Source organism: Symphodus melops (assembly GCF_947650265.1).
Source record: "Symphodus melops genome assembly, chromosome: 12".
Taxonomy (NCBI): Eukaryota; Metazoa; Chordata; class Actinopteri; order Labriformes; family Labridae; genus Symphodus; species Symphodus melops.
Window position 1 is genome coordinate 22730663 of NC_136702.1, and position 11297 is coordinate 22741959.

At 42.5% G+C, this 11297-nt stretch overlaps 2 protein-coding genes across 2 annotated transcripts; one reads left to right on the forward strand and one right to left on the reverse strand.

Moving 5' to 3' along the window:
* The first annotated feature begins 4654 nt into the window (after positions 1 to 4654).
* Positions 4655 to 7559, forward strand: asnsd1 (asparagine synthetase domain containing 1). The gene is made up of 4 exons (XM_079357342.1): positions 4655 to 4731; positions 4857 to 6319; positions 6684 to 6865; positions 7163 to 7559. The coding sequence occupies exons 2-4, from the start codon at positions 4913 to 4915 to the stop codon at positions 7407 to 7409; spliced, it is 1836 nt and encodes a 611-aa protein (XP_079213468.1). The 5' UTR covers positions 4655 to 4731; positions 4857 to 4912; the 3' UTR covers positions 7410 to 7559.
* LOC306832559 (uncharacterized protein) lies at positions 7407 to 10883 on the reverse strand. Its single transcript, XM_079357343.1, has 8 exons — positions 10571 to 10883; positions 9779 to 9868; positions 9577 to 9656; positions 8896 to 9011; positions 8682 to 8779; positions 7934 to 8002; positions 7798 to 7856; positions 7407 to 7669 (listed from the first exon to the last, which is right to left on the reverse strand). The coding sequence occupies exons 1-8, from the start codon at positions 10760 to 10762 to the stop codon at positions 7552 to 7554; spliced, it is 822 nt and encodes a 273-aa protein (XP_079213469.1). The 5' UTR covers positions 10763 to 10883; the 3' UTR covers positions 7407 to 7551.
* Between the last annotated feature and the right edge of the window lie 414 nt (positions 10884 to 11297).

Below are 11297 nucleotides of genomic sequence, written 5' to 3' on the forward strand. Positions count from 1 at the left end.
TCCGGCTTTAAAGCCTCATTTTCCCTCCAGTATACTGAGTGTAGAAAATGTTAATGTGCTGCATCTTGTTCTGTCTGCTTTTTATTTCATGTCAATTACAAACAAAGCAACTTGTACAGTATTTTTTTTCTTAAACAGTTTTATTCAAAAATATGAAGACAATAGCTAAGATTAGTATTCAATCATTTTAAAGCTAATGTTTCTGTTAAACAGAACGACAGAAACACCTTAATGCGTTGGTAACATAGACTGTTGGCGAGCAAAATAACTATTAAAAAAATCACTTAAAAAAGGTTGCCTGGAAACGAGTTTGTTCTTCGTTCCATTTCTTCATGCTATTATGTTTTCATAATAATAATAATAATAATTATAGATCTGAAACTTTTTTTTTTTTACTAAATCCAATCGGTTTGACTGAAAATATGCAAAATTTACTGAGCAATTTTTCATAAAGGAGATGCTGCTAGGTCCTGAGGCTCAACCAGTTGAGGAACATGGGTTTAAAGTCTTCCAGCCCTTGGGGGCCCCCTACTGGCCGGGGGCCCCAAGCTGTCGCCTGCCTTGCCAATTGACAAACATTAATTGCAAGAAACTATCCTGTACACGTGCAATACCTGGTCGTGAGCACAGGAAACTTTTCTCACTGGTCAGTCCGCTGAGTTTACTGTGCTCACCTGAAACTTGTTTTTACCTGCTCATGTCCACTTACTCCGTAAACATCTATACATGTATCAGTTAAGTCAAAAGAGTTTGGCATTTTCTCTGTATTTCATTGCGTTTTGTAAAGTATGATCATTCTCAGTATGATATGGGTAACTTCACTTACCCTTAACAAATAAAATAGGGTCTAATTGACTTTCAGTTCTAAAACACTGCTCAAACATTGCTCAAACTTCTGGTATAAAGTCCATCGCTCCTCACCACAACAACAGGCAGCGATTTTACGTACTTTAACTTGGCTTACAGAATCATCAAACTTTACAGACGATTTCAGTATAAAAGATTACATTTACCGGTAATAGTTTTCTGATGTTGCTGTTACCATAGTGACAGCACAGGTTAAGCACATTGTGCCTGGTCAGTTGATGTATTTCTGTGCAACCACACTGTTATAATTATGTCTTTCCTTATTACAACATTCAGTGAAACAGTCCTTTAAGTTAAAATTACAAAATTGTGTGCTGGCAATAAGCCTCATTTTGTGTCCAGGCACGAGCGTAGAATCACTTTACTCATCCTCGTCCGTGTAAGAAAGCCTATAAGCTTGTTTGTCACAATTTCAAAATATCTATAAGAGTTTTACTTAAAAGAAATACTTTAAACCTATCCACAAAGCAGGTGAGTGAGAAAATGTGTGCTTTGGTTCAGTACTAAAAGTCATTATAGCCTATAAGCCCACATAGCCAATTGTTTTTTGTTTTGTTTTTACATTGGAGTACCATATAAAGGCCTTGCTTACTGAATGTCAGAGCCAAAAAGCTGTGTGGCTACGTTAAAATCTTCATCTTTTTATTTTTGCCCAAACACAACAGAAGGCATCCTCGCTGCCCTCTCATCAAATGAACGAGCTCAACTGACCCCAAGAAGAAGATAAGCTCGTATTCTGAGCCCAGTGTTGACGATAGACACTTCTGTCCCTTTGTGATCTATTCAAGGATCACTGAGCGCTCTCCTCTGTTTGAAAGTTTGCACACACTGAGCCGGTACAAACAGATTACCAGCTGCACTATTAGTGGGCCGGTGTGTCAGCTGTGGACTACCTGTCATCAGTGGTCAGACGACTGCTGTGTCATTTTGCGGCCATGTGACCAGCAGGATGGGATCCCTTTTCAGTCGTGCTGGGAGAACAACAAGACGTGTTTACGTGGGCTAAATTTGTACTTCCAGAACAAAAATATAAGAATGACTTACCTCCTGCGGCCTGACATTCACAAGCCAGGACTAAAGAAGAGAAAGACTTGATGAAATCTTAACTGCAGGGCCCTGCGCCTGAGGCTGGATCAAGTTATTCATCTATTCTTCATGCAGGGATTGTGTTCTGTTTTTGTGCTGGGCTTTTACACCTTGTTGCAACAGAGCTTGAAGGTATTAGTAGGCTACAGCTCTACTGACATCTAGCCTAAATAACTGAGGAGGGGCTCCTGAAGTGTTCCAAGATCGTATGACACTGGAGACATAAAGGTTACAAAACATCTAAGTGATGAATAACACTCTTAAAAAAGATGTCAAAATTGTTATCTGTGGTCTTTGTCGAACGACACCAGCACCTGAGGTCTACGTTTTGGATGTGTGCCCGACAGAGAACGATAAACACCAGAGGTCATTGTTTGGCTGTGACGACCTGGCCACCTTTCCCAAAATGACAGCCCTTGATTCCAGGGAATGAGCTGGTAAACATCTGACAGCTGTTTCAGATCGATACATCATGGACGTTCAAGCTAACCTGAGATCAAACACAGGTGTGTTTGTCTGGCACAGCTGGAAGTTTCAAAGGTTGCTTGACTCACAGCAGGAGCCAGATGAACAAATTGTGTCATTCAGGTTTTTCTTGTAACCAGCTGTTGACCTCAACAAGGCCGGCAAATCTCAGGTTCTTGAACATGTTTCTTTAGGTTAAGGCATAATGTACGATATTACATTTAAAATACCACAGATTATTAAGTTAAACTGTCTAAAACATGTACTATGATGGCCAGCAGGGGGACACAAATGGGGCTGCCAAAGTAGTCCACTCACATGCAACCAGGATGTAAAATGACTATTCTTCTTTGGGAATATTAAATACCATATAATAATATTAAGTAACATATTTTAAAGATACTTTTAGTGTCATTACTTTGACTGTGACTCAGTCTGGGAAGACCTGGGTTGGGAACCAGAGGGTCGTCATCTCAAGTCCCAGTGCAAGTCTGGAAATTGGTCTGAAGAGGTGCCACTTCACTTTCTGAGGACTGCTGAGGTCCCCTTGAGCAAGGCACCTTATCTTCCACACCGCACCAGCCCCTCACTCTCACTATCTTCATACATGCATATCCATAGGATGCATGAGTATTTGTGCATCATGTCCAACAACAGAGTGCAACAATGATGATGACGTATAACGTATTTTTGACACGGATTATTAGATACATTTAATATCTAATATGGCGAGTGTTGCTAATAATATTTAATGTGTTTTACCCTCCTTCCTCTAGGGGGCAGTAAGGAGCCAATCTGACAGATCTCCACAACCGGAACAGCTTTCAGACCTTCACAACACCACCATGTGATCGTCTGTTCACTTCTACTACAGTTATATATTTTCTGATTCATAAACTGTGTTTTTCCATCGAGCCTTTGAGCAACATGTCTTCAAAAAACGACGAAGAAGGACAGAGTGAGCTGAAGGAGGAGCTGAACACAAAGGTTACTCTATTTACCTGCACAACATGACTATGGAAGTGCATCAAAATAATAATAATGGACCGACATTCACCTCTTCTCACGTTTAATTTCGGATTTATCTGATAAGTAAAATACATAATTAAAAACATTAAATTGTTAATCTACTTGCAGATAAAGGAGCAGAAGGTGGTGGTGGACGAGCTTTCAAACCTGAGGAAAACCAGGGTGAGTAAAGTGTTACGGAAAACACTTAAACGTCCTTTTATTTGTTTATTCAGTCATGTATATGTGAAGAAGATGACCGCGTTAATTTGGTACCTTCCGGTAGAAGGCGTGGTGGTTGGTTGTCATGGTTACAAAAGATGTGTAAGACCTAAAGTGTCTTAACCAGTGGTGTAGGAAGTGAACAATAAGAGAGACTCCTGGTCAAATATGACTCCAGTATAAGTGAAAGTCAAATCATTACTGGAGTTAAAGGCAGGGTTGGTCATTTTCTCCGGGTACACTTTTTAAGATTTTGGTTTAAACGGTTTTTAGGTCCTGACAGAAATAAATAACCCCTGTTCTCTGAAAAGGGAATGAGGAAAATCCGTCACCTGTAGCAGTTTGTAAGCCTTTAAAAACTTCAACCAATGCCTGCCACGAGGTGCCAATCTGATGAACCAATCATGAGCCTCCCTGTCTCCCTGCTTGTTCTCTACCTCATGCGTGAGGTCCATTTTCGGACTGTAATATTTACAGTCTGTGGTGCAGACGGAGCACTGAGGGAACAATAACATTGTCCCCAATTTTGTACTTCCTTTTATTTGATTGCCATTAACAGGCAGGCAGGGATGAAGTTTTAACGCAGAGGCGAATCATGACAGTCCAGTTGTAATTGTTGTTGACTTGACGGTTTATTGTAGTGAATTGATGATGATAAAATGAGAACAAAACATACCATTTTCCAGTGGTTTTTCTTAGTGCTGGTGGTAACATGAGTGCTGGTCTGACATGAGTGCTGGTCTGGTGAGAACTGTTTGTGCTCCCCCTACCTGTTCCCTCCCCTTCCTGTCACCTATGCTCCTAAATAAACACCCCTGTGCCTTCAGTGTCCCTAGTGGAAAATAATATACAAGAAATATCTAAACTAAATAACATGCCAATAACAATAAACACAAAATGGCTCCTACAATACCTGATGGGCACCGGTAAACTATGAAGAGAAATGTGTTTTTTTCTGATGTTAACAACATGCATTAACATCGATTTTGTTTCTAATTTCCCCTCAGAAAGTCTACATCCAGCAGAGGAACAGCAACATCTTCTTTCTCGCTGACAGAGGTCAGACACTGAGTTCAAGCAAAAGTAAGTTTCAGAGCTGTAAGCTGGAGTAAATGGACATCATTTAGCTTGATCCATCAGTCCATCTCATCTGAATGTTCTTCAGTGTGTCGTAGAGGAACTTTAAGGAGGATATTTTCTGTTTCCAGGGGAACTGGACAACCTGAAGAAGGAGCTGCAGGATTTGTAAGACTTGACCTCCACAATGTGCGGTATATTCTGCCTGCTGAGTCTGTCACCTGCTCAGTTTGAGTGGGACAAAAAGATCTACGAACATTTAAAGAGAAGAGGGCCTGACTCCAGCCGAGACGTCACAGTTAAAGGCACAAACTCCTGCCATCAGTGTCTGTTCTCTGCCCACGTTCTTCACATGAGAGGTGTTCTCACCCCTCAGCCGCTTCACGACGACGCTGGAAATGTCCTTCTGTGGAACGGGGAGATTTTTGGAGGTGTCCCTGTGACGCCGGAGGAAAACGACACCGCTGTTATCTCTCGGCGTCTTTCACCCTGCACCAGTCCCTCAGAGATCTTGTCAGTTTTGTCCTCCATCCGCGGACCATGGGGGTTCGTTTACCTCCAGAAGGCTGCAGACTGCCTCTGGTTTGGTCGAGACTTCTTTGGTAGGCGGAGCCTGCTGTGGAAATTTGATGAGAACAGAAAAGCCTTGACTCTGACTTCTGTTGCAGCCTACAGTTCTGAACTCGATCAGTCCGCTTGGCAAGAAGTCCCAGCTGTTGGCGTGTACCGGATCGATCTGAAGGCCGCCACAGAAGCTGGGTCAGTGACGTTTGAGGTTTTTCCCTGGGCTCATGGAGGAAGGCCTCTTGACTCGGGCTGCAGTGAAGCTATATTGGAGTGTGTGCCACGCTGCTGCAGTGCTGTGATGAACACGGCAGGCCTGGTGCTCACCTCACCTGTGTGCCCTCTGAATACATCCATCCCAGAGCCAACAGAAGAAGAACAAGAACTCCATTCAGACTCATGCGTGAAGGATTTGGAGCAGCTGCTTGCCAGCAAAGAGAAAAAACAGGATGTGAGCGGTCTTGTCGATGTTCTCAGCGAGGCGATAAGACGACGTGTTCAGTCTCTGCCTTTCAGGACGCAGGACGATCCCCCTCCCTCGGACGAGCAGGCCAGTGTTGCTGTCCTCTTCTCCGGAGGGATCGATTCAATGATCCTGGCTGTGTTAGCTGATCGTCACATACCTGCTCATGAACCAATAGACCTCCTTAATGTAGCGTTCAAACTACAGGAGCCAAAGAAGCAGAAAGAGTCTGCGAAGAAACCCAAAAAGCACAACAACAATAAGAAACCCACACAGCAGAAACCTGAGTGTCAAACATCGGGGCCCTTCGATGTTCCTGACAGAATCACAGGAAGAGCCGGTCTCAAGGAACTACAAGACTTGAACCCTGAGAGAAGATGGAATTTTGTTGAAGTCGATGTGACGCAGGAGGAGCTGCAGGAAATGCGACAGGAGCGCGTTTGTCATCTGGTGTATCCACTGGACACGGTGCTGGATGACAGTATTGGATGTGCTGTGTGGTTTGCATCCAGAGGGAAAGGCTTCATCTCCGACCACGACCAGAGAGCCTTCACATCGTCAGCAAAGGTGAAGAGCAGACATCAGACTTTAGAATAGAAAGCCTTTTGTTGGCATGAAGCAGTGTGCAGAGATACTTCACCTTACACACACAACATTCAGGCATTCAGAACAGAAAGGTGCATTCAAGAGATGAAGTGCTGCACAGGAATCCTGCAGTAGTAGAAAAGTGATTATTGCTGAAATAGAAATGAGTGGGGTGTCATTGCATGTTAGAGTTCAGTAGAGTTCTACTTGTTCTGTTAAAACATCAAAATGTCTCTGATTCTTCCTTCTCAAAACGTTTAAAACACAAAATAAAAATAGTGGTCAGTGTGTCACAGTGCTGCTCTTCCATGCTGAAGCTCTTCTGCGTCGCTCCTCCGCCCTGCAGGTGATTCTCACAGGAATCGGAGCAGACGAGCAGCTCGCCGGTTACTCCAGACACAGAGTCCGATTCAAGGCGTCGGGACACGAGGGACTGATCCGGGAGCTGGCCATGGAGCTGGGCAGGATCTCTTCCAGGAACCTGGGTCGAGACGACCGAGTGATAGGCGACCACGGGAGAGAGGCGAGGTGAGTCTGTGCGAGGCAGCGTTTTTAAGACTTAATGAATCTTTAACGTCGAGTCCTGCAGGGTGAACTCCTCTGATCTGCATCACCTGATGCGTCTGATTGCACTTAAATATCAGCCATGAAAATATGATCAGAACGCAGCTACAGCTTTCATTTCTTAATTGACGGTGCTGTCAGCAGGTAGAAGTAGTTCTGTAGTCTGTTCAGTTTTATTAATAAAAGACATTTGGTGAATTCTCTTCAAACATTAAAAGAAGCGGAGTGCTCGCTGCGTTGAGCTAACTCTGGCCTCTGCAGGTTTCCCTACTTGGACGAGGACGTGGTGAGCTTCTTGAATTCTCTGCCAATGTGGGAAAAAGCCGATCTGACTCTTCCTCGGGGGGTCGGGGAGAAACTCCTCCTGAGATTGACAGCCAGGCAGCTCGGTCTCGGCCAATCAGCCGTCCTGCCCAAGAGAGCCATGCAGTTCGGCTCCCGCATCGCAAAGATGGAGGATAAACGCGAGAAGGCGTCGGACAAATGTACGAGACTGCTCACAGGGTAGACTGTATGAAAATCATTTTAATAGAAAATGTTCATTAGAAAATATTAAAAACATATTTACAGATGTAATTATTGATTTACGGTTTCAGACATTTGTTTGGTTTGATCTTTTTCTCATGATGAAATAAATATGGCAGATTTTTCTACACCATGTAAGAGAGGACATCTTGTTTTTCTTTGAAGTAAAGGTCACATTCAATGTAGGAGGGCAGGTTTCCAACATCGAAACGCCCGGAGATCTCATGGACGTACACGGGCTTCCTGAAAGGAGAGCAAAAACACATCTTTAATATTTATAAACCTTCATCACTCAGCTCATGCAGACAGGAAGAACAGCGAGCGTCACAGAGCAGAAGTGGACAATCAGGCTTTGATTTTGAGGACTTGACCTTGGGATGAGCCACGACACAAAGATTCCTGGAGCATCTTTCTCCTCAATAGGAGCCTCCTGTTCATAAAAAACCCAAAACATTAAACATGATAATAAATTAACATTTTACTTTTAATTTGAGTGACTGTATTGACCTTCTTTTCCTCCATGAAGGCGTCCAGCAGAGGAAGGCTTTTCTTAGAGAACACGTAGAAACAGGGACACTGAAAGACAGAGTGTGATTATGAATGAAATATAAATGCTGTTCAAACATGTTCACACAGTTTGTATGTTGGGTGTCGTCATCTGTGGATGATCTTTCCTGTTGCTCTTTTTATAACCTTTACAGTAAGGAACGGCAAGTTCTCCCATGTAGGAGTTATGGAAAGGTCTGAAATCTGAGGTGCATTTCCACCGTGAGAGACAGAATTAAACACAAATCAGGAAATCACATTTTACGATCTTTAAATAATTTATTTGTAATTTATTGCTGCACATAAGTATTTCAACATCTCGCAATTAGCAAGACTTCTGCCTCTCAAAGACCTGCAACTCTGCCTTTAAAGTCCACCTCTGCTCCACTTATTAATTAACTTCATAGCACACTATGTTTTTTTTTTCCTTCGGGTGTTAAATCAGGCTGATAGATTTACAACCTGCGGACAGCTGTGGATGTTTACACCCTCAGATTAAGCTGTCCGGACCTTAACCTTTGTGTTCCTTCAAAATAAGATAATGACGAGACACAGAAAGTATTTATTACTTGACTAATACAGTCGGGCCATTATTTAGCTCCTACATAATCTCTAAAACAGAATCTGGAGTGCAGGTCTTTTCAGTCCTAAACTCATTTATTTCAAAAGGATAAGTGTGATTTTAATTCAGTGTTTGTTATGAACTCACAGCTCTCCTTGACTTTGTCTCAGAAGGAAGAGGTTTCTCCTTCATGCACAGGACGCGCAGATCACCGTCCACTTCTAAAATCCCATATTTACCCGTTTCTGTCCAGACAAACGACACAGAGGGGATTTTGAGCATGAGGCTGGACACTTCAGGATTTTTACAAAGATCCACTTCGACAGGTTTCTTTTTTTCAGCAGACGCTGAAAAGACTCACCGTCGTCTTTGCACTGATAAGACAGCAGCAGACAGTTGTCCTCACACTGGGCTTGGAGGTCAGAGAATCTCTTGTGGACTTCACTGAGGCTGAAGTCTTCTTTAAAGAGGGTGTCACTGTGAAACACAGAAACTGATTTTCATTGTTCACCTATTGAAGGGTTCATCTGATCATTTTAAACCTGGGACACGTTTAAGATGTTGGAGTTCAGATGACACACACGTTCAGAAAGTTTTACAATTGCTCCAGCTGTTGCTTCACCTGGAAGCTGTGAACAGACTGTCATGGCTGCCACTTACTTCTTGGTGGTAAAGATCTGAACAAAGTACGTTCACTGACACAGCTTGTTGTTGCCACTGACTGGCTCACACACTTTAGGAAGGATCTCTGCAGAAGCAATCGGTTGAAGAGCAGATGCTTCCGTTTATGAAACCAGACTCCACTCATAGAAAACAAGTGAGTGTTGTTGCTTTAAAGAGGGCAATATAATGACTGTCTGATTGTGTACGCTCTGTTCTCTGCTGTGTGTAATGTTGACGGCCACTTCTTAAATCCGTATGAGCCCACCAGTGATGAATGCGTGCCCATTTACAGGAAGTCCTCTGATTCACAGTACAGCCTGTTCTGGGCTGCTGGCTGAAGCAATACAACCTTTTAGCACCCATCGTCGAGATAACATACCCTCCAATCACAACCACATGCTCCTTGATGTTGAAGTGCGTTACTGCCAGTTGCAGACAGGCCACTGCACCGAGACGCTCCTGTCCACAGAAGAGAGCGACTTAAATTAGAGTTTGAAACGCTGAGAGGAAAACGCTGGTGAAAGATTGGATGTATGAATCGTATTCATCAATAACACATTCAAACACAAACTGTATTTTACATCATTGCTTTTGGTCCCATCGCTGAGAATCTTGACGTTTGTGAAATGTGAGGCCCACTCTTCAAACGCAGCCTGGTACAGAGCGTTCGTCTAGAAAGAGAAAAACAGGAGAGCTGAATCATCAGCTTCAGTTCAGCTCTATCTATCAGAGGAAATGTCACGTTTATTTAACATATCGAACTTTAACCGAAATCTGAACTCCACAAGAGGTACACATTTAAGAAAATCTTACTTTGCCCATAAAAACGTCCTCTTGTTAAAAGATGGATAATTAAAGGAATGTTTCTAAGACATTTTATTTGATGATTATTCCCAGTGCTGATGCACTGATCATATTTATTTTACTCCATAATGTACGTTGTTCCCATTTTCTGCAGCATGTAGAGCAGTCTGTCAAACAAGTGCATCACAGGCGCTGCTTGTCAACAGGCAGGCAAGGCATTCAACTACTGTAGTGACAGTAGGAGTCCTCCATTAGGAGCCCCCACCCCATCTAACAGCACTCATTTGTGTTGCCATACTAAGCGTTGCATGCTTATCATCATCAATGTGAAAGTAAATTAAATTCAACATAGAAAAATGTAAGAGAATTATCCATCTGTAGGAGGGAAAAAAGAAACAGGACACCTGCAGACATGATGGAGATGAATGATGCTTGGAGGAATTAATTAATTAATTTTAAAAAATCCACTACAAATTAACTTTTTCAAACTTTTTTCCCCCATTTGCACAATATGACAATCCTGATGCAAGTTCCTCAAACCTCTGACACTTTGTGCTATTTAGACTTACAACAACATAAATGCCGTCCACACATGCAGAGGAGGTCAGAGCATTGACCCAGTGTGATATCAGAGCACATCGGCCCACCGGGAGCAGCGGCTTGGCAACCCCGGCCAGGTGAGCGAACCTCCCGCTGCTGTCTGCCCGCACATCCCGCTGCAGCCTGGTCCCGTACCCGGCGGCGAGAACCACAGCTTTCATTTAAACACGGAGGGAGCCTCACCTGGAAAATATATATATTGACTTCCACAACTGTGACAAACTATAGTCAGAAACCTAGAACACAGTCCACGGAGCTGCTCCACGTAATCTCGCGAGGTTAGTTACAGTGTTTCGCAAGATCAGCGACGAAATATGGCAACTTCCGGTTAGTTTCCCAAATAAAAGTTATTGTGTTATTAGTTTTATTCAGAAAAGTTTGTAAATTTTGTAAATTTGTAAAAAAAAAAAAAAAAAGTAAATTAAAGGTTTGTAAATTAAAGGTAAAGGTTTTATTCAATAAATGATAAAATAATTTGCCTTCCCTATTGCATAAAAGATCAATATGATGTCGACGTGTGTCCAAGGCCAATTGTTTGTCCTTTTGTTAAATAAAATGGATTATCTGACTATAACATAAAATGGATGTCAAATACAAATAACATTGTAAGCAGATGTGTTATATTTTATATTAAATCGTACAATTAAATTCATTGGATGTATCTGTAACAACTTGTTAAAAATGAAAATATCGACT

Bases quoted from the DNA above. Each gene is read 5' to 3' on its own strand.
- asnsd1 (XM_079357342.1), top strand. From the start codon at position 4,913: ATGTGCGGTATATTCTGCCTGCTGAGTCTGTCACCTGCTCAGTTTGAG. The intron at 6,320-6,683 runs GTGAAGAGCAGA...TCCGCCCTGCAG, and splicing joins CCTTCACATCGTCAGCAAAG to GTGATTCTCACAGGAATCGG. The intron at 6,866-7,162 runs GTGAGTCTGTGC...TGGCCTCTGCAG, and splicing joins GACCACGGGAGAGAGGCGAG to GTTTCCCTACTTGGACGAGG.
- LOC306832559 (XM_079357343.1), bottom strand. From the start codon at position 10,762: ATGAAAGCTGTGGTTCTCGCCGCCGGGTACGGGACCAGGCTGCAGCGG. The intron at 8,003-8,681 runs GTGAGTTCATAA...TCTGTCTTTCAG, and splicing joins AGACAAAGTCAAGGAGAGCT to TGTCCCTGTTTCTACGTGTT. The intron at 7,857-7,933 runs GTCAATACAGTC...TTTTATGAACAG, and splicing joins CCTTCATGGAGGAAAAGAAG to GAGGCTCCTATTGAGGAGAA.